The sequence below is a fragment of the Oncorhynchus masou genome, chromosome 27 (assembly GCF_036934945.1).
Source record: "Oncorhynchus masou masou isolate Uvic2021 chromosome 27, UVic_Omas_1.1, whole genome shotgun sequence".
NCBI lineage: Eukaryota > Metazoa > Chordata > Actinopteri > Salmoniformes > Salmonidae > Oncorhynchus > Oncorhynchus masou.
The window spans coordinates 39,078,746-39,102,508 of record NC_088238.1 but is presented as its reverse complement, the minus strand read 5'-3'; the positions used below and the strand labels follow the sequence as shown (position 1 = coordinate 39,102,508).

General features: G+C 41.2%; 1 protein-coding gene across 3 annotated transcripts in view; it reads right to left on the bottom strand.

The window, feature by feature from the left end:
* The window catches only part of LOC135516109 (myotubularin-like), a 66,152-nt gene extending 42,659 nt beyond the window's left edge, over positions 1-23,493 (bottom strand). For 2 of the 3 annotated variants that reach the window (XM_064940154.1, XM_064940155.1), the window contains exons 1-4: positions 23,415-23,493; positions 17,005-17,105; positions 8,434-8,503; positions 3,765-3,859 (exon numbers count right to left, since the gene is read on the bottom strand). In XM_064940154.1, the coding sequence (XP_064796226.1) occupies positions 3,765-3,859; positions 8,434-8,503; positions 17,005-17,073 (234 nt within the window). In that variant the 5' untranslated portion in view covers positions 17,074-17,105; positions 23,415-23,493. The remainder of the gene's footprint in view (positions 1-3,764; positions 3,860-8,433; positions 8,504-17,004; positions 17,106-23,414) is intronic. The other variant, XM_064940156.1, reaches the window with a different exon arrangement.
* Positions 23,494-23,763: the final 270 nt, after the last annotated feature.

Genomic DNA, 23,763 nt, shown 5'->3' with positions numbered 1-23,763 from the left:
CCGACCACATCAACATGGTGATGCAAAGTGCACCACCCCTTTAAGGTATTGAAAACTAAATGAAGCAGAACATAAAACAGTTTAGTTTGCAGACTTGAGGAGTTAGGGTAGGTAATAAATACAAAATAAAAAGTAAAAAAAATAACAAAAAGATATGCAAGCCTAAACAGTCAAATAGGATAGCTATAGGAACAAGAGCTTTAAGCTTAATCCATTGTCATAATATATTATTAGCAATATGGTTTATATGACCTCAAACATACATTTGCCCTCCATTTGTATTATGGCTTCAAGTGCTCCATACTATGTGCAAAAAAAGAAGAGGGTATGAGCAAGAAATGCAGTCTATAATCAAGATAATCAAGAACTTCACAATCAGTCCTCATGACCTGTAGGCAGGGCTCTAAAGTGCGACCAATTTGGTCACAGATGCAACAAAAACAATTGCTGCATGACCAGTACTTTAATTTTGGGAGCACCACGCAACAACAAAAAATGCATAAGAATATTTTGCCGCAACACTTCTCTTCACTGCTCATACATGAAAGGCTGATACGTTGATTACAAATCATAACCAATCATAATGCTACAAATGTAGCTAATTAAACCAATCACACGCCAGGCACAACCAAAACCTTTTCCTGCAAACTTTCCCTTAGATCTGTGCCGCCCCTTTCTTTCAGCTATTTGGCATAAGCTGGCTAGCTAGCAAGAACAACAATGAATCATGGTGTATTTTCAGCTTTCTTGAACAAAAACAAAAACAAATGAAATGATCAAGCACAACCAGAAGATGAGGACAATGACAGAGACAGATCCACCTCTTCAGAAAAATACCGACATGTTTCGAGAGGGTTGGTTCGCGAATTCAAGTGGCTAAGGAGGGACAAAACTAGCAACAAAGGTCTGTTAGCACTATCGAAAGTGGGCAAAATAGCAGCAAGGAAGACACATTTTGCTACTGGGTCCAGCAACCTAAAAAACACTTGAGTCGTTGCTAAAACACAATTTAAGCCAAAAGCACATCGGGGCAGGGGTTGGAGCAACATCACTAAGTCCATATTCGACAGGCAACAACATGTGGCAGCCCAAGCCGGTCAACAGGCCAAGCTAACTGAGCTAGAATTTATTAAATTTAACACCACTTACTGCATTGCCAAAGATATGTTTTTTTACCAAATTCAGATGCATGTACTCTCCCAGAAAAGTAATAAAATCATTTTTATTATTAATCAACCCAACATATGGAAATGAGTTGTCCTGCACAAACATTATTATAATTTGGCACCACAGCAAAGACTATCCGGGAAGAGGGTTAGTGCAATCAGTGTTCCTTGGGACGTTCCTACCCTAACAGCAAGTTGATTCTAGATAAAACAAAAATCATTAGTTATTGTGAGGAGACTAAACACGTATTTAATTATCCAAGTATCAGTTCATAGTTAGCATGTTGCCTTGTTACAACATGTATATTATTACATAGTTTTGTATTATTATTATTATTATTTTCTGTTAGCTGAATGCAGTAATGAAGAAAAGTTTACAGTTGCACTTTTAAATGCAATAAATGTTATGTTATGTTTTCTTTACCAATATAAATATGTTTGCTGTTGCACTTTTGATTACAATAATGTTCGGTTTTGTAGGTTACATTTGTTTGTACAAAACAAATAACCTATGTAAATAGTATTCAAAAGCGCCATAAGCAAACCCATTTAACATAGGTAATTAGTTTTGGCCAAACAAATGTAATATACAAAAACAGAACATGGATAGGTTTGCTGTTGCACTTTTGAATACTATCAAATGTTTTGTTTTTGTATATTACATTTGTTTGTCCAAACCGAATTAACTAACTATTGTAAATATCTTTGCTGTTGCACTTTTGAATACATCATCAAGGTAACAACTGATGACAATTAAGAATGAAGTCATTTTTTTCTGGTGCTCCTTATCTTTTGAAGTTAGGAGCACCAGTGCTATCAATTACAAAAGTTCATTTAGAGCCCTGCCTGTAGGCCATGTCCTCCCTGGGAGATAAATTCAATAGCCTAAATGGGAGGAAAGCAATCAAAAGGAAGAAAGAAAGATTGTAGGGGAATAGCTACCAACTTATAATTGACATATTTAGCCCATGTAGGGATTCACCTCAATCTATTGTCCGTTGTTCGTTAATTGGAGTGGTGTTGACACTGTGTTAATGTCCTGGACCATAGGCAATACAATAATAACACATTCCAATGATCAGCAACAACAGTAATAATGTTCCTAGTATTATCCACTTGAGGGGCTATTCTCATCATTTTCCTATGCGGAGGGCAGAATCATAGGCTAGGCTGCGTGACTCCTGGGGCAGCAGGTAGCCTAGTGGTGAGAGCGTTGGACTTGTAACCGAAAGGTTGCAAGATCGAATCCCCAAGCTGACAAGGTAAAAAGTGGTCATTCTGCCCCTGAACAAGACAGTGAACCCACTGTTCCTAGGCCGTCATTGAAAATAAGAATTTGTTCTTCACTGACTTGCCTAGTTAAATAAAAGGTACAATAAAATAAATGGATAGCATACCAGAATATTGAGCCAGTCATGATGGGGTTCCAACTCGTCCCCTTGTGTGTTGGTCTTAATGTGATTCTAAAATAGGTCCTGAGCTTCCTTGGCAGTGGAGAACATGCATGTCATGTTCTGGAATGTCAAGGCGAGTTTTTCCGGGTGTAGCTGGGATCTCACCTAATTCTAGGTTGCCCTCCGTTTTAGAAGTTCGACACTCAGGTCTGGGTAGATGTTAATCCTCTTCTCCTAATAGGTCAGAGCCCCCAATCCGCTGCAAGGCGAACAATTCGCCGTTTGATTCGTTCAATCATACAGCAAGAGTCGTTGCGGAGAAGACCCGTTTGGTGCGCAATGTTAATCACTGTCACGGGACCCAGCTTCACCTACTCGAACAGGTCATAGAAAATATTTCTCATGAAGGAAGTTGGGTTGCCCTCTTCCACACCAGTTTCTAGTCCTATGATCCGCACATGGAATCACTTAAATCATTCCCGTACATTCAGTTTTCTCTTTTAGGAAATTGATTACCTATTCTAGTTTAGCTCACGCTAATCTTAGCTCGCATTTCCAGGTCATGGAGTCTCACCTGTCGCATTGACCGCGTTCTTCAGACTTTCCACTTTAGCTGGAAAGGTATCTACTTTAGAAGTGAGCACGGCGAGTGAAGTCGAGGGCAGAGGTAATCTCCTCACAAACAATCTCTCGGATAGTAGTGGCCAGCTCTTTCTGTTGTCTGGTGTTGAGCCTCCATGTTCCCACAGGTGAATTGTGGGCGGACAGATTATGCCACCTGCTGAAGCGAAATAGACCTATTTATTTTTCTTGTAATACAATGAACGTTCCACACCTTAACATGGTGTTTACTAGTGAACACTTTTACTAAACAAGTCTGTTCATTTCTTGTAATTCTGCGAAAGAAAGCCATGATATGGCCACGCGTTTCAATGCATGCCACAGGAACCGGTGATTGTGGATTTCTCATATGCTCTTTGATTTCTTGGTCAAACAGTTCAATGACAAGCAGTAGTTAAGTATATAGCAGTCATGTTATTTAGAGAGTTAGACTGACTGGGTGTTCTGATGCCTTCCATCTGTCTGCCACACAAGACGCAACCACCAGACAGATGTGTGTGTGTGTGTGTGTGTGTGTGTGTGTGTGTGTGTTTTGTCCCAGCAGTAGTCCCTGGGAGTGTGTATGCGTGTGTGTACTACTCACTGCGTCTGCACTCTTGAAGTACAGTCTGTAGTTAGTAATGAAGACTTTGCCTTTGACAGGTCCACTGAATGGACATATGTACATTATGTCTTTGTCTTGGGGGGAGAGAGAGAAAACGAGCAATATAAGAATGACAAAGAATATACAATGCACACGTACCCACACAAACTCAGAACAAACCATGATGTAAACACTACAGCAAGAAAAGAAAACCTTTTCAAAAGCTGTATTCAACCAGTCTTAAAATGTATGTTAATGTTTAAAATGTATGAGTAATGTTTATTGTTCATTTTTTGATTTCCCTTTAGTGTCTTGTCTATTTCACTTGCTTTGGCAATGAAAACATGTTTCACGTGCCAATAAAACCTTGAAGAGGAGAGACAAATTGAGAGAGCAACAGCGACATAACTACTCTGGAACAATGCAAGTTGACACGGCTGGGAGAGTTGGTTCCATATTGAGCCTCTCCTGTGACAACCCCAACAGGAATCTCCTCCCTACCACCTCTCGGGTTATATTTACAGTAAACACTTACACACCACGTTTTGGTGTGGGCGGTATACTGTATATACAGTGCATTCGGAAAGGGTTCAGAACCCTAGACTTTTTCCACATTGTTATGTTACAGCCTTATTCTAAAATTGATGAAGTCGTTATTTTCCCCCTCAATCGACACACACACAACCAACACCCCATAATGAAAAAACAATAACAGTTTAGAAATGATAGAAAATGTATTAAAAATATTTCCCAAAATATCACATTTACATAAAATATTCAGACCCTTTACGCAGTACTTTGTTGAAGCACATTTGGCAGCGATTACAGCCTTGAGACTTCCTGGGTATGACATTACAAGCTTGGCACACCTGTATTTGGGTTGTTTCTCCCATTCTTCTCTGCAAATGCTCTCAAGCTCTGTCAGTGTGGATGGGGATCGTCACATCACAGCTATTTTCAGGTCTCTCCAGAGTTGTTCGATCGGTTTCAAGTCCGGGCTCTGGCTGGGCCACTCAAGGACATTCAGAGACTTGTCCCGAAGCCACTCCTGCATTGTCTTGGCTGTGTGCTTAGGGTTGTTGTCCTGTTGGAAGGTGAACCTTCGACCCAGTCTGAGGTCCTGAGTGCTCTGGAGTAGGTTTTCATCAAGGATCTCTGTACTTTGCTCCGTTCATCTTTCCCTCGATCCTGACTAGTCTCCCTGCCACTGAAAAACATCCCTACAGCATGATGCTGCCACCACCATGCTTCACCGTAGGGATGGTGCGGGGTTTCCTCCAGATGTGACGCCTGACATTCATGCCAAAGAGTTCACTCTTGGTTTCATCAGGCCAGAGAATCTTGTTTAGGTGCCTTTTCGCAAACTTGTACGGGCTGTCATGTGCCTTTTTCATAAAGACCTGATTGGTGGAGTGCTGCAGAGATGGTTGTCCTTCTGGAAGGTTATCCCATCTCCGCAGAGGAATTCTGTCAGTGACAATCGGGTTCTTGGTCACCTTCCTGACCAAGGCCCTTCTCCCCCGATTGCTCAGTTTGGCCGCCAGACAGCTCTAAGAAGAGTCTTGGTGATTCCAAACAACTTCCATTTAAGACTAATGGAGGCCACTGTGTTCTCGGGGACCATCAATGCTGCAGACATTTTTTGATACCCTTCCCCAGTTCTATGCCTCGACACAATCTTGTCCTGGAGCTCTACGGACAATTCCTTCGACCTCATGGCTTAGTTCTTGCTCTGACATGCATTGTCAATTGTGGGACCTTATGTAGACAGGTGTGTGCCTTTCCAAATTATGTCCAATCAATTGACTTTACCACAGGTGGACTTCAATCAAGTTGGAGAAACATCTCAAGGATGATCAATGGAAACAGGATGAACGTTTTGAGTCCCATAGCAAAGGGTCTGAATAAGTTTTACATTTTTTATACATTTGCAGACATTTCTAAAAAACAGTTTTTGCTTTGTCATTATGGGTTATTGTGTGATGAGAATTTCTTTCTTATAAAATAATGTACAATGCCAAGAAAAAGTACATGAACCCTTTGGAAATTATGGTGGAAAATTGCAAGATTGTTATAATACTTTTATTGCATAAAATGGTTGTTTTATGCAACAGAATAGTGTATTCTGTTAACTACTGTGTGTGTGTGTTCTACTGAGGATGGGCCTCTGTGAGGAGATTTACAATGTCTTTTAGGTGATAAAACCTAAAGAGCACGAGTTAATGTTTCTGTTCTATACCGTATCAGGGAGAGATGGTTCCAGTTTGGAGTCGGAGGGCCAGACACTGGTCTACACAATGACAATTGTTGACACAGCAGATACCTATAATACATAGCAGACAGTATCTTTCATACAAATCTTAAACCCGTGGCCCATTCTATATATCCGTTGTTCGTCATGTAGGTTGAAAGCGGTGTATCTTGGCTATTTTGTCTCGGAGCTCTCAACGAATCATCTGAGCGTGAATCGTCGACCAGCCATCATTATCGTAGAGCACTCAATCGATTCACTTTTTATATGTGAGTTGTATTCACTAGCTGTTCTGGGGGCGGGCCAGGGGGGGCCAGTGCCCCTGTGACAATTTGACTCCCTTGTGGTTCCCCGTAAATGTGGAGTATGAAGTAATTTTTACATAACTAATTTTTGCTATCGTTCTTTTTTTACATCCGTTATTAGACAGTGACAACGATGATGATTATGAACATGGTCTTCCGCCTGCAATGCAGTGAAGAAAACGATATGACAACAATAACGTCTAATGTAACTGGCCCCTCTAACAGTACAACTGGCCACAGCTTGGCCCCCCCAGTTGAAATGGTCTAGAACCGCCACTGGTTGTATTGACCTGCTCCCTAATAAGTGATTAAAGATTTAGTTGAAGTATAACTCTGACTCTTGTGATAATTTCTTTACTATCAAATGAGGAGAGACAAACTTAACCATCACAAAATACCTGGATTTCTGCATAAATTGGTCATAAAATTTGATCTGATCTTCATCTAGGTCACAACAGACAAAGTCTTCTTAAACTAATAACACAAACAATTATACATGTTCATGTCTTTACACACTGTGTAAACATTCACAGTACAGGGTGGGAAAAGTTTGTGAACTCTTGGATTTAATAACTGGTTGACCCTCCTTTGGCAGCAATAACATCAACCAAACATTTTCTGTAGTTGCGGATAAGACCTGTCCAACGGTCAGGAGGAACTTTGGACCATTCCTCTTTACAAGACTGTTTCAGTTCAGCAATATTCTTGGGATGTCTGGTGTGAACTGCTCGAGGTCATGCCACAACTTTTCAAATTGGGTTGATGTCAGGACTCTGACTGGGCCACTGCGGAAGGGGTATTTTCTTCTGTTGAAGCCATTCTGTTGATTTACTTCTCTGTTTTGGGTCGTTGTCCTGTTGCGTCACCCAACTTCATTTGAGCTTCAATTGGCAGACAGATATAAAGACATTTTGCAGGAGAATGTTAGGCTAAACTTGGGAATTAATTGTGTGTTCCTTCCAAACAACTCAACTGTAGTTTCACCTGTCCACAGAATATTTTGCCAGTTGCGCTGTGGAACATCCAGGTGCACTTTTGCCAACTTTAGACAATGCAGCAATGTTTTTTTTGGACAGCAGAGGCTTCTTCTGTGGTGTCCTCCCATGAACACCATTCTTGTTTAGTGTTTCACGTATCGTAGACTTGTCAACAGAGATGTTTGCATGTTACAGATATTTCTGTAAGTCTTTAGCTGACATTCTAGGATACTTCTTAACCTCACTGAGCATTCTGCGCTGTGCTCTTGCAGTCATCTTTGCAGGACTGCTACTCCTCGGGAGAGTAGCACCAGTGCTGAACTTTCTCCATTTATAGACAATGTCTTACTGTGGACTGATGATCAAGACTTTTAGAGATATTTTTGTAACCGTTTCCAGCCACGTTAGCGGACTCCTGACTCCATTTAGCTTTTGGAGAAGTCATTAGCCTAGGGGTTCACATACCTTTTCCAACCTACACTGTGAATGTTTGTTCAAATGATGTATTCAATATAGACAAGGAAATACAATAATGTATGTGTTATTAGTTTAAGCACACTGTTTGTCTGTTGTGACTTAGATGAAGATCAGATCAAATTTGATGACCAATTTAAGGGTTCACATACATTATACATTGGCAAGAAAAAAAAGTACACATTTTAGAGTAAGGCTGTAACGTAACAAAATTTGGAAAAAGTCGAGGGGTCTGAATAGTTTCCGAATGCACTAAGTATTCTAAGACACTAACTACCGCAGCTGGATGTCACCAAATTTCAAGGCTAGAGAAAAAAAACGAGTTCTTCCTGTTATGAGAAGTTCCTCTAAGACAGCTAGAGAAAGGTTACAAGGCTAAATACAGATCACATTCAAGAAATCCTATATGATGTAACCATATACGGAATCTGAAACTAACCTTGCTGTTATGAGAGGTTCCTTTGAGACAGAGAGCGAATCTCAATAATATTTCCTCAATTATTTATTTCTTCCCTCTCAAAGCACATTGGAGCAGAAGATCTGAGGCTCCTCCACTCAGATCATCACGCCCAATACGTTTTGAGAAGCAGGCGAGGAGCGAGGATGCACGCAATCAAGGAAAGACAATTGAGATTCACCCAGAAACAGTTTAGAAAACTCACCTATGACTCTCTCCTCTCCGGGCAGTAGGGTGACTGCCAGTGGTTCCATCTTCAGACTCTCTCTGGATGCCTACCATCAAAACAGACAGTGGAACATTAATAGGGCTCACACACACACACACACCTCCTTAAAGAGAAAGATACACACGGCATTTACTTCCTTCTTTGCTCCTAGGTTCAAAATACACAGGTTAAGACAAGAGGATTCCAATATCTCAACTCATTGTGCCACCAAGTCATTATCAATAAACCGTCACAATACGATGCAGAGCTCTATCAGAGTTACACAGCTTGATCTGCAAGTTCTCGTTCTGGTAAAGTTGTCAGTCGGACTACTGTCGTCACCACTATAGATGGCACTAAATCAAACAATATTTGGATATAACCATTTAATTTATCCCCGGAGAGTTAGCAGGTTAACTAGCCATATTGACGTGATCTGTTATTAGCTCGCTAGCCAATTTGACATGGTCCTTCAATTAAGGCTGACCCCATTTAGATTGTTTGGTCGATAGGCTGTTGGTTGACAGAAAATTCTTTAGCAGAGCAGAAGCAAAAAACAAGACACTTGTCTGATTCGCGTCTGTCTGAGGGGACTAATCAATTGTGGAGGCCATGGGGGCGACACAGTCCATCACTTTAAGACACGTGCTACTGAAATTGTATGTGGTTATATCTCGTAAGAACAATGGCGCAACACGACTACAAATTATATTATTTTATAACAAAAAGAGATTTCTACCGCATTGGATAGCAGCCGCTGTCCTGAAACACATCAGCGGGCTGTTGAATTGAATTGGCTTTTCCTAGACCATGTCGCTATGTGCAAAACGGCAAAGTTAACCAGAATATTGGCAGCAGCAGCAGCGTTAGGAGATGAGAAAACAGCCTTTGCCATAAATTGTCTGAGAAAAGTGAGGAGCGAGGAAACCAACTTAATTAGGTCTATAATCAATAGCCTACATGTTAAATGTGCCTGACTTTATAAATCGTCCAGATACAGTGCCTTCGGAAAGTATTCAGACCCCTTGACTTTTTCCACATTTTGTTAAGATACAGCCTTAATGTAAAAAGCAAACAAAAAAACTCAGCAAGCTACACACAATACCCCAGAATGACATAGCGAAAAAACGCATTTGTTTTTGCAAATGTATAAAAAATACAAACAGAAATACCTTATTTACATAAGTATTCAGAGCATTTGCTATGAGACTCGAAATTGCATCCCTTTTTCCATTGATCATCCTTGAGATGTTTCTACAACTTGGAGTCCACCTGAGGTAAATTCAATTGATTGGACATGATTTGGAAAGGCACACCTGTCTATATAAGTTCCCACAGTTCACAGCCATGAGGTCAAAGGAATTGTGTCCAAGGCAGGATTGTTTCGAGGCACAGAACTGGGGAAGGGTACCAAAACATTTCTGCAGCATTGAAGGTTCCCAAGAACACAGTGGCCTCCATCATTCTTAAAATGGAAGAAGTTTGGAACCACCAATTCTCTTCCTAGAGCTGGCCGCCAGGCCAAACTGAGTAATAGGAGGAGAAGGGTCAAGGAGGTGACCAAGAACCCGATGGTCACCGACAGAACTCCAGAGTTCCTCTGTGGAGATGGGAGAACCTTCCAGAAGGACAACCATCTCTGCAGCACTCCACCAATCAGGCCTTTATGGTAGAGTGACCAGACGGAATCCACTCAGTAAAAGGCACGACAGCCCACTTGGAGTTTGCCAAAAGGCACCTAAAGATTCAGACCATGAGAAACAAGATTATCTGGCCTGATGAAACCAAGATTGAACTATTTGGCCTGAATCCCACATATCATGTCTGGAGGAAACCTGGCACCATCCCTATGGTGAAGCATTGTCAAATCAAATCAAATTTTATTTGTCACATACACATGGTTAGCAGATGTTAAAGCGAGTGTGGCGAAATGCTTGTGCTTCTAGTTCCGACAATGCAGTAATAACCAACAAGTAATCTAACTAACAATTCCAAAACTACAGTCTTATACACAAGTGTAAGGGGATAAAGAATATGTACATAAAGATATGAATGAGTGATGGTACAGAGCAGCATAGGCAAGATACAGTAGATGGTATCGAGTACAGTATATAGATATGAGATGAGTATGTAAACAAAGTGGCATAGTTAAAGTGGCGAGTGATACATGTATTACATAAGGATGCAGTCGATGATATAGAGTACAGTATATACGTATACATATGAGATGAATAATGTAGGGTATGTAAACATTATATTAGGTAGCATTGTTTAAAGTGGCTAGTGATATATTGATATATTTTACATCATTTCCCATCAATTCCCATTATTAAAGTGGCTGGAGTTGAGTCAGTGTGTTGGCAGCAGCCACTCAATGTTAGTGGTTGCTGTTTAACAGTGATGGAGTCGTGGGTGAACAGGGAGTACAGGAGAGGGCTCAGAACGCACCCTTGTGGGGCCCCAGTGTTGAGGATCAGAGGGGTGGAGATGTTGTTGCTTACCCTCACCACCTGGGGAGGCCCGTCAGGAAGTCCAGTACCCAGTTGCACAGGGCGGGGTCGAGACCCAGGGTCTCGAGATGGATGACGAGCTTGGAGGGTACTATGGTGTTAAATGCCGAGCTGTCGATGAACAGTATAGGGATTGATTGAATATGTCCGTAAACACAACAGCCAGCTGGTCTGCGCATGCTCTGAGGGCGCAGCTGGGGATGCCGTCTGGGCCTGCAGCCTTGCGAGGGTTAACATGTTTAAATGTTTTACTCACCTCGGCTGCAGTGAAGGAGAGTCCACATGTTTTCGTTGCAGGCCGTGTCAGTGGCACTGTATTGTCCTCAAAGCATTGTGGTGGCAGCATCATGCTGTAGGCATGTTTTTCAGCAGCAGGGACTAAAGGACTAGTCAGGATCAAAGAAATAATGAACTGAACAAAGTACAGAGAGATCCTTGATGAAAACTCGCTCCAGAGCACTCAGGACCTCAGACTGGGGTGAAGATTCACCTTCAACAGAACAACGACCCTAAGCACACAGCCAAAACAACGCAGGAGTGGCTTTGGGACAAGTCTCTGTCCTTGAGGGCCCAGCTCGAGTCCGGACTTGAACCCGATCGAACATCTCCGGAGAGACCTGAAAATAGGTGTGCAGCAACACTCCCCATCCAACCTGATAGAGCTTGAGAGGATCTGCAGAGAAGACTGGGAGAAACTCCCCAAATACAGGTGTGCCATACTTGTTGCGTCATACTCAAGGTTGTAATCTCTGCCAAATGTGCTTCAACAAAAGTACTGAGTAAAGGGTCTGAATACTTATGTAAATGTAATCAGTGTATTTTTTATACATTAGCACACAAAAAAAGCCAACTGTACAAAGTTTCAAGCGGTAGCTTGCTAAGTAAACATGATCAGTTAACTTCTGCTGCTTGACAAGCAGCCCCGACAAAGGATGGGAAATTAACACTTATACGTGTCAGGTATAGTTCACTTCTATTTCTACCACTCAAATACAGTGCCTTCAGAAAGTATTCATTCCCCTTCACTTTTTCCACATTGTTTTATTACAGCCTGAAATTAAAATAGATTCAAGATGGAGAGATGGAGATAGAGTATTGTATGTTGGCCAATGACACAATGTCAAAGTGAATTGTTTTTTAGAAATGTTTACAAATCTATTAAAAATGAAAAGTTGTGAAATGTCTTGAATCAATAAGTACTCAACCCCTTTGTTAAGGCAAGCCTAATCAAGTTCAGGAGTAAAAATGTGCTTAGGTATTCCTCTGTGAACAAATTAACAACAGACTTGACACAAATGACTGATGATTGGTTGAAAGAAATTGATGAGAAGATTGTGCGAACTGTATTGTTAGAGTTCAGTGCAGCCTTTGATATTATTGACCATAACCGGTTGTTGAAAAAAAAAAACTTGTATTATGGCTTTTCAACTTCTGGCATATTGTGGATTCAGTGCCATCTATCAAATATAACTCAAATGGTTTCCTTTAATAGAAGCTTGTCTTATGTCAAATGTAAAGTTTGGTGTACCACAGGGCAGCTCTCTGGGCCCTCTACTCTTTTGTATTTTTACCAATGACGTGCCGCTGGCATTAAAACAAAGCACGTGTGTCCATGTATGCTGATGACTCAACCAAAAACACATCAGCAACCACAGCTAATGAAGTCAAATTCTTAGTAAAGAGTTGGTTTTAAAATAGGTGGCCAGTAATAAACTGGTCCTGAATAGCTAAAGGTGTGTCACCCAATTTATTATGAAAATATATTTTTTTAAATGTCCTATTACTAGGATATTCAAAAATTCAATTCACTATAAGTGTAGACTACCTGTAAGCCGCCCTGCACAACCAAGGGCAATACGTTCTCTCCCAGACTCGTGGATAGAAATTTGGAGCGTAGCATTAGGTAACCAGTCCATTCAGTATGCATATTAATACAGTCCACACTCAAAGGACATGACTCAGATTGGTTTAATATTGGAGTATAGGCTAGAGCAATTATGTACCAAGGACATCTTAAATCAGTTTAATGTTTTTCTGCCATGCGTAATACAATACCAGTCAAATCTTGACACGCCTACTTATTCAAGGGTTTTTCTTTATTTTTACTATTTTCTATATTGTATAAAGGTGACGACATCAAACTGAAGAATTAACAGGTGATTGTGGCCAGGTCATCTGATGCAGCACTCCATCACTCTCATTCTTGGTCAAATAACCCTTACACAGCCTGGAGGTGAGTTTTGGGTCATTGTCCTGTTGTTAAACAAATGACAGTAGGCCTAAACACAAACCAGAAGGGATGGTGTTTAGTTGCAGTATGCTGTGGTAGCCATGCTGGTCAATAGTGCCTTGAAATCTAAATAAATCACAGTGTCACCAGCAAAACATCCCCACACAATCACACCACCTCCTCCACCCTTCACGGTGGGAACTACACATGTGGAGATCATCCGTTCACCTACTCTGCGTCTCACAAAGACACAGCGTTTGGACCAAAACGACAGATTTCCACCGGTCCGTTGTCCATTGCTCATGTTTCTTGACTCAAGCAAGTCTCTTCTTCTTATTGGTGTACATCAGTGGTGGTTTCTTTGCAGCAATTAGACCGTGAAGGCCTGACTCACGCAGTCTCCTCTGAACAGTTGCTGTTGAGATGTGTGTCTGTTACTTGAACTCTGAAGCATTTATTTGGGCTGCAATTTCTGAGGCTGGTAACTAATGAACTTATCCTCTGCAGCAGATGTAACTCTGGGTCTTCCATTCCTGTAGCGGTCATCATGAGAGCCAGTTTCATCATAGCGCTTGATGGTTTTTGCGACTGCATTTCAAGAAAGTTCTTGAAATGTTCTGTATTGACTGACCTTCATGTCTTAAAGTAATGATGGACTGGGGTTTCTCTTTGCTTATTTGAGCCGTTCTTGCCATAATATGGACTTGTCTTTTACCAAATAGGGCTATCTTCTGTATACTACCCCAACCGTGTCACAACACAATTGGCTCAAACACATTAAGTGTTAAGAAATTCCACAAATGTTAATGGGAACGCATTCCAGGTGACTACCACATGAAGCTGGTTGAGAGTGTTAAGAAATTCCACAAATGTTAATGGGAACGCATTCCAGGTGACTACCACATGAAGCTGGTTGAGAGAATAACAAGCGTACGTAAAGCTATATTTGGAGTTGTTTAATACTTTTTTGGTTACTACATGATTCCATATGTGATTTCATAGTTTTGATGTCTTCACTATTATTCTACAATAAATTCCTTTTTTGGGGGGGGGCTTGGGTTGGGCTCCGAAGTCGATTGTGTATGCATAGGCTCTAATATGTCTATGGGTGTTTTTGAAGTAATCTAGGAAGCGCTGCCCATATCGTTATGTTAGGCTTTGAAGCAAAATCCACATTGACCATGTTTTACACTCAGTTTCAACCTGCTGTTGAACTTCTTTCTTCAAGTTGATCATCACAGTGAGGTGAGCTTTAAAAGCAACATACTGTTTTGATGTGTTTTGTGATTGTACTTGCATTGATGCCCGAGTGGTTAGAGGGACAATAGAGCCCCGAGTACCAGGCCATTAGTGACCTGATGGTTGTTAGCAAATTGGGTACTACCAAAGTCCGAAGTGCATAAAAAGGAGATTACCTTGACCTAACGGTGACGTGGAATTTTACTGTGGTCATGACTCATGACTGCCGGGTGTGGCGGTAATATGGTCACCGCAACAGCCTTAGTCCTGAACATCTCTGAAACTAAGGGCATTGTATTTGGTACAAATTATTCACTAAGTTCTAGACCCCAGCTGAATCTGGTAATAAATGGTGTGGCTGTTGAACAAGTTGAGGATTCTAAATGATTTAGTGTTACCTTAGATTGTAAACTGTCATGGTCAAAACATATAGATTCAATGGATGTAAAGATGGGGAGAAGTATGTCCATAATAAAGAGATGCTCTGGTTTTTTGACATCACATTCCACAAAGCAAGTCCCATTGCCCCTGGTTTTATTACACCTGGACTACAGCCCAGTTATATGGTCAAGTGCTGAAAAGATGGACATAGGCAAGTTACACTTGTCGCAGAACAAAGCAGCACAGGTGGACCTTCGATGTACACAGAGGGCTAATATTAAGAACATGCATGTCAATCTCTCCTGGCTCAAAGTGGAGGAGAGATTGACTGCATCACTACTTGTCTTTGTGAGAGGTATTGACGTGTTGAAAGCACCGAACTGTCTGTTCAAACAGCAAACACACAGCTCAGACACCCATATAGTACATACCCCCACAAGACATGCCACCAGGGGTCTCTTCTCAGTCCCCAAGTCCAGAAGAGAGGCTGGGAAACGCACAGCACTACAGAGCCATGACTACATGGAACTCTTACACATCAATTAACTCAAGCTAGCAGTACAATCAGATAAAATAAAAAAACATTTCACAGTACAGTACAACGCGGACTGTGAAGACACACACACACACACTTTTTGTAATATTGTATTGTTTTAATATTGTACATTTTTAATAAAGGAGCTGTGCAAATTTGCACAATGTCTTGTATGATGTATATGCACAATGTCTTGTATGATGTATTGTATTATTTATGATGTAGCCTATTGTTTTATTATGATGCATTGTTTTATTATGATGTATTGTATTATGATGTAGGCTATTGTTTAATGATGTATTGTATTATTATGATGTAGCCTACTGTTTTATTATGATGTATTGTATTATGATGTAGGCTATTGTTTAATGATGCATTGTATTATTTATGATGTAGTCTACTGTTATATTATGGTGTGTTGTTTTGTTCCTGTTTGGACCGCAGGAAGAGTAACAGCTAACAAAACACTAAATCTTCAGGGATGTACTGTATGCGAGAGAGAGGGAGAGAAAGAGAATGAGGCTACTGTTTAGCATGTGTACATCTGCATGCGCAAGAGAGTGTGTGTGTGTGTGTGTGAGTGTGAGTGTGTGTGTGTGTGTGTGTGTGTGTGTGTGTGTGTGTGTGAGTGTGAGTGTGTGTGTGAGTGAGTGAGAAGAGAGACCGTTTGTGTGTCTAGCAAGGGGCACTGTTTCCTTTGGCGTCTAGCCTCCCTAGGTCTCGACAAAGCCACACTTGTGTCCATAGTACTGTACCTAGCCGTCATTTGTTTTGCATGGAAAACCCTCAACAGTCAATGCTATAAGGGCACTGTTTTTATTGGCCTGCCACTCGAGGACTTCCTGATTCGAGAGCCAATAGGAATGAGTAATCTATGACAGAGGGTGTCTGTATTGACAAAAACTCTATACCGTGTACACTATCCTGGAAGGCCGTAGGAACGTTTAAATATTTTTTGACCCAACTGACACATGATCTAAAAAAAAAAACTATGTGCTATAAATTGCTTTCATGCTGGTTGCCGGAACTGTACAGACAGAGTTCCTACATAAGAGCTTTCAACACAGCCGTGAGTAAGACAGCACTACTGCCTATGGATGTTCGGTAGAGCCACCATAACTTATTAATGACAGAAGAGGGTAAGTAGCTAGTAACAGCAGCAACCTTGGAAATGCATGGTTAAAAAGTTTGGTCACTTGACTTGAGATTGCAGATGGATGAATTTTTTTTTTTTTTTTAAATACCCATCATCTATCTACACACAATACCCCATAATGACAAAGCGAAAATAGGTTTTTAGAAATTTTTGCAAAGAAAACTTGTGGGGCCAAATAAAATCCCCGGTGGGCCACCTACTGGGGATTCCTGGTGTAGAGATTTGTGTAAATGCATACGAGTATGTACGTGAGAGAGATGAGAGTTTGCATGTATTAGTGTGGACTGGCACCATCATCTTCTCTGCTCAGCCTAACCGCTGAAACAGCTTATTAGATGTGGTCGGTAGTACGGTATCAGTAGAGCTAATAATATATGCTGCAAACCACAAAAAAAAAAAAAACATAGAACATAGAGAGTTTGAGAAATAACATGTGAGTATAGAGAGCCCTTTAAATTCAAATAGAGAAAGACAGAGAGAAGGGAAAGAGAAGCGAGGAAGAGAGCGAGATCCTTACATTCTGACTAGAGCTGTTCTCCAGGGGGTTATTTGAGCGGTTGTAGACTGGTATTGATGCAGAGGCCATGACTCTACAGGGGAGTGCTTCTTCCACTGACTCTACAGGAGGAGAGAAGATAGAAGGAGAGGAGAGAGATCAGAGAACAAAACGTAAGTTATCAATATTGATTAATAAAGTCATTGGGACTGTTTCCACTCATGGTTATCCCCAAAAAGTAGAACCACATTAGAGGTCTTCACAGATCCACCTGTACCCAAATACCCGAGACCCGATCCTGGACCCGAGCGGGTCCGGATCCAGAATTCTAAATGTCACATTTCTGGGTTGGATATGATTGTTACGGGTCTCAGGTACGTGTAATTCTAACTGACTTGTCAGGAGGGGCCTGTACAGATCCGAACGCAAGTGTTGCAGCAGAGAGAGAAAATTTATGATTTATGCTGCTACTCTTGCTTTTCACGAGAGATGAGCGTAGCGCATGTAACTTGTTGTTGGCCAATCATAAGTCTTCAAAGAGGCAATAGGCTACAGTATAGACTATAGAGCCTTGCACTGTGTGGCAAAAGTTAGGAGATAAATAAATCAACGGAAGATGGAAATTAAAATTACAGAATTAAAAAAGTTGTAAGATGAGAAAGTGCATGCACTGCAGCCTCAGCCTAGCTAGCTAACGTTAGCTAGCTTCTCGTCCCGATTTGATGCAGTGCAAGACATATTTTATGATAAATAACCTCGCTATGGCAGATAGCAGTCTATGGTAGCACGAGTTGGCTTGGTTGGTTGCTGTCGCGTCTCTCCCTCCATGTGTCACTCGCTCACAGTAAGGCCCCTCCCTCACCTGCTGGAGCGGCACCTCTCTCCCTCCTCTTGTGCTGAATCAGCTCAGATTAATAAAGTAGCTTTTCTGCTGCTTCTCTCACTCGTATCAGACCGGGTCTGGATCCAACCAGGTCTATACAGAACGGGTCTAGATGTTAGAGACCCGTTCTGAACGGACCCATATTATTTAAATGAATTTTTGCATATTGGGTCAGTGGGGGAAAGCCCCAGGATAACTTCGGAACGGGTCCAACTTTTTGGGACCCGTGAAGATCTCTAAACCAGATGCCATACCCTTCATTAAATAGTACCCGCAAAACACCAGTCTCAATGTCAACAGTGAAGAGACGACTCCGGGATGCTGGCCTTCTAGGCAGAGTTGCAAAGAAAAGGCTTTATCTCAGACTGGCCAATAAAAACAAAAGATTAAGATAGGCAAAAGAACACCGACACTGGACAGAGGAACTCTGCCTGGAAGGCCAGCATCCCAGTCACCTCTTCACTGTTGATGTTGAGACAGGTGTTTTGCGGGTACTATTTAATGAAGCTGCCAGTTGAGGACTTGTGAGGCGTCTGTTTCTCAAACTAGACACTAATGTATTTGTCCTCTTGCTCAGTTGAGTGAGAGGCCCTGGTGCACCTCTTTCTATTCTGGTTAGAGCCAGTTTGCTCTGTTCTGTGAAGGGACAATTCTGGGCTTCCAACTTCATGGCAAAAAGCAGGCCCTTTCCTGTTTCAGCATGACAATTCCCCCGTGCACAAAGTGAGGTCCATACAGAAATGGTTTGTCAGGATTGGTGTGGAAGAACTTGACTGGCCTGTACAGAGCTTTGACCTCAACCCCATTAACACATTCGGAATGAATTGGAACGCCAACTGTGAGCCAGGTCTAATCGCCCAACTTCAGTCCCGACCTCACTTATGTTCTTGTTGCTGAATGGAAGCAAGTCCCCGCAGCAATATTCCAACATCTAGCGGAAAGCCTTCCCAGAAGAGTGGAGGCTGTTATAGCTGCAAAGGGGGGACAAACCCCATATTAATGCCCATGATTTTGGAATGAGATGTGTCTACAACAATGTTTAATGCCTACTTTGCAGACAACAATTAATTGGGAAGGTGTTTCAGAACAGCCTCAATTCATTGGGGCATGGATTCTACAAAATGTCGAAAGCATTCCACATGGATGCTGGCCCATGCTGACTCCAATGCTTCCCACAGTTATGGCAAGATGGCTGGATGACCTTTGGGTGGTTCACGTGGGAATCTGTTGAGCGTGAAAAACTCATCAGCGGTGCAGCTCTTGACACACTCAAACAGTTGCGCCTGCCACCTGAATGCTCTTAAATCTGGTCAGTCTGTCATGGAAAGTGTTCGGTGCAGGTGTTTCTGATGTTTGCACACTCAGTGTATATCAACACACAGCTGTGAATCAAACTGAGGTATATTTAAAAAACACACATGGATGTGCAGTTATTCAAATATCCGAACGAACGTTCGTTTTCAGAAAATTGTGTGGGTTTTAAATTTGCCAGAGAAATAGGCCTATTTTAATCTGATTTTAACACTGAAAGACTTTTTCCGACATTAAATTAAAATATCCTTGTGGTATTGTTACATACAATAATTTTTTCAGGAACAACATGGAGCTTAGGTGGTAGGCGTAGCCATGAGCATGGTCAACGATGCGGTCGCTGTCCGAAAAATTTAGAGGCCCTCCTGTTGGCTGCAGTGACAAAATGTAGCTGTTTTAAAGCAAATTTCCTGCAATTCTACATATTCTGCTAAGGCTGAAAGAAAAATGTTAAATTATTCATTGAATAAAAAAACTTTTTAATGTAGTTTTTGACGTGCAGGGTGCAAACCACAATAAAACATACTGAACAAAGAGATTTAGCGATATATGGAGAAAGTGAGAGGTAGCTTGTTGTTTATGTTGGCCAATAAAAGCAGCTCAATGCAATGCAAGATGGAATAATATTGCATAATACATTTTTGTTTTTTAAAGAGAAGTAGGCTAAAATGAGCAACCAACAGGTAGGCTGTTTTATCTGAATGGGGTTGGGGAGAAAGTGCAGCATGTGGCCTCAATTAGCCTAGCTAGCGAGCTTAGCTAGCCTCTACAAGATCGGTGGGTGCCCCACGGGACGGTTGAGCGAACGCGATTAGGATGAGGTTGTAAGTAACAAGAACATTTCCCAGGACATCGACATATCTTATATTGGCAGAAAGTTTAAATTAGTGTTAATCTAACTGCACTGTCCAATATACAGTAGCTATTAGTGAAATAATACAATGCTATTGTTTGAGGAGAGTGCATTATATTGAACTTGAAAAGTTATTAATACATTTTTTGGCACATTTGGTCAGTATTGATTCATCTTTTTTCACAGAAATGCAATGGTTCATTGCACATACACTGCTGCCACCTAGTGACCAGAATCTGAATTGCACCTGGGCTGGAATAATACATTATGGCATTTCTCTAGCATACAAAGAAAAAACATGCAATTTTTTTTGTACTGTGTTATATTATCATACATTAATTTCACATTTCCACAAACTTCAAAGTGTTTCCTTTCAAATGGTATCAAGAATATGCATATCCTTGCTTCAGGTTCTGAGATACCCAAATATAACTGCCTGTATGTCATTTTAGACGAAAATTGAAAAAAACTGGCGGATCCTTAGCTAGCTTCTCTAGGCTACTCCAGTCAAGACAGTCATTGTTATATTGGATGATAAATAACATTGTGGATGCAACAAATTAGCTAGCCTTGGCTGTAGCAGAGTTGCCTTGGATATCTGATATCCAACAAAAATGTATGATACTATTCATATAGTGAAATTAGTTCAAACCCCTACCCTAACACACACACACTACACCACACAAATCAAACCACTCATCTCAAGGAGCAGCTATTACAGTTTGAAGTAGTGACCACTTGAGTTATATTTAGCATCATATAGCCTAGTTCGGCCTGGTTTACTCCAGCACCGGAATATCAACCAACGGTTGGTTGATGTCAGTTTAACAGGGCAATCCGGGATTCGAATAATGAACACAGCAGTCAACCCCGACACCTTTTTGGTAAACAGCTGAGGGATGGGGAAATGTAGTTCTAACCACTGTCAAATTCATATGGATGCAAGGACAGACCATCCATGGGAACAAACTGTTCGTTTTAACCATGTTTTGAAACTAAACCGTGTTTGTTTATTATATTGTTTAGCAGCAATGGAGTAAAACATTTTTTTTAATTGAAACTTTATTTGACTAGGTAAGTCAGTTAAGAACAAATTCTTATTTACAACAACGTCCTACACCGGCCAAACCTGAACGACGCTGTGCCAATTGTGTTCCGCCCTATGGGACCCCCAATCACATCCGGTTGTGATAAAGCTTATATTTTGGGAGTCAGGTGAGCTAAGCTCATGAGGCATTTATAGGTTACATTCTTCAATGGATCGGCCTATATATCAGTGATTTAAAAGTCAAAGTTTGGATTGTCCCTTTAAATGCTAAAGGTATAAGTCAAGACATTAATCATTTCATTGAAAGTGCAAGTCTCTATATCTGATATAGCAACATCGGGTCACATCAACATACTGTACCAATGAGGTAGTGCTACACTACGTCGAGACAAAGAGCATTGCTATTTAAAATGTTTGACACACACCCGCCAGACACACACACAAACACAGACAAATATATACACTGATGTTTCATGAGCTGAAATAAGATCTCAGAAATGTTCCACACGCACAGAATGCTATCAAATGTTGTGCCCAAATTTGTTATTATCCCTGCGAGTGGCATATTAAGAAGCTGATGAAACAGCATAATCATTACACAGGTGCACCTTGTGCTGGGGACAATAAAAGGTCACTCTGTTTCCAGAGAATTTTATGTAAATTTCTCGATCATAAGCCGCATCCAACGTCGTTTTAAAGAATATGTCAGTATGTCCAACCGGCCTCACAACCGCAGACCACGTGTAACCATGCCAGGCCAGAATTTCCACATCTAGCTTCTTCACCTGCGGGATCGTCAGAGGAGGGAAGGGGTGGTGCTGAGCAGTATTTCTGTCTGTAATAAAGCCCTTTTGAGGGGAAAAACTAATTCTGATTGGTTGGGGCTGGCTCCCAAGTGGGTGGGCCTATGCCCTCTCAGGCCCACCCTTGGCTGTGCCCCTGCCCAGTCATGTGAAATCCATAGATTAGGGCCTGATGAATTTATTTTAAATTAGTGATTTCCTTATATGAACTGTATCTGAGCAACATATTTGAAATGGTTGCATTTATATTTTTGTTCAGAATATTTGACAAGTGACCACTACATGGGTGGGAGGCAGTGGGAGACAAGGGGGCTGCCCTAGCTTAGCAAGCCTCATCATACAGTACATTACTGCAAACTACTCTTATCTATTCAATCCATCACACAAACACAACAGAGACAGACACAGGCACAAACAGGCACAGAAACAGGCACAGAAATAGACCTCCCCCCAAAACGGCTAAATCAATACCTGCATTGTTGTTGATATTATCATACTGTAGGCTGATGCTGCAAGTGGGTCAAACACTGGTTTACATCCAAAATAACACCATATACCCTACATAGTGACCTACTTTTGACCAGAGTTCTATGGACCCTGGTCAAACTTAGCGCACCATATAGGGAATAGGGTGCCATTTGGGTCAAGCATTCTGTCCTATATTCTGGTTACCTCTTTTGGATGAATGCAATATTAAAAACCATTTGGATACATTTATGTGCTAAAAAATATCCACACGAGGTCTGTAACGTTAATGATTCAATAATGTTCCTTTCAAGCTCTGAGATTATTATCACGATGACTTTCATGGTCGATGCTAATATGATACATGTATCACTGCAACAATAACGCAACAGCATGACAACCTCCCCACTTTCCATTTGTGTCAGTGTGAGTGGCAAATACCGTAGCAACAAAGTAGCACTGGCACGGGACTGTCACAAGTGAAGTCAGACTTTCAATGCAGAAATATGGGAAACGAATAGTGTTTTGAATTGAAACCATATCACGCTAACGTTACTCATCTCGGGAACGTTTTGTAATTCTAACTGCCTTTACTTGTAATTCCTGCTTGCTGACTAGCCCGATCCCCCCCAAATCAAGTGAGGTGAAGGAGAAATGGAATGCAAAACTAGGTTCAATGTTGCGCTGAAAGAAAATAAAAAACATTCTGCGTCAATACTAGACATTACGGCTCAAATAACATTGTAAACACAAAAAATAACCACCAACTGAAAGCAATGTTTACAAAATAAAGTCTTCAAAAACACGATAAGACAACTTTAACAACTTTGCCCCCATTCCAGCAAGAGCGCAAAGCCAAAACTCGAGCCAGTGCATCACATCCATAGAATGAGCTCGCGAGCATCGACCAGGAAATAGCGAAGGCCCAACACAAACCGACAGCTACTTTAGAACACAACGGCGAACGTTTCTCTCCTCTCAGCACAACGTAACATCAACCAACAGCTGCCGAAAAGCCCACCCAATTTATTCGCCGCGGTATTTTTTATCGTAATTTGCATTACTTACACACAAACTGCAATTCTCCGTTCCTGGATTTGTCAGTCTGTTTTGCACCGCTCTCTCAGGAAGAACTTCACCCAGAGTCACGTGCGGAGCTGTCATGACGCGGATTGGACGATTGTCAAATTGGACCCTGCTAAGACTTTCGGGATTTGTAGGCTATCACTGGTTTGTACTTTGTAAATATATTTCCAGCTATAACGGATTATGAATATTATTTTAACACGGCATGTAGATTCAGTTTGTATTCATATGTTTATTGGTATGGGGTAGGCCGTCATTGTAAATAACCATTTGTTCTTAACTGACATGCCTAGTTAAAAAAAGGTCAAATATATTTTTTTAATATGGACAA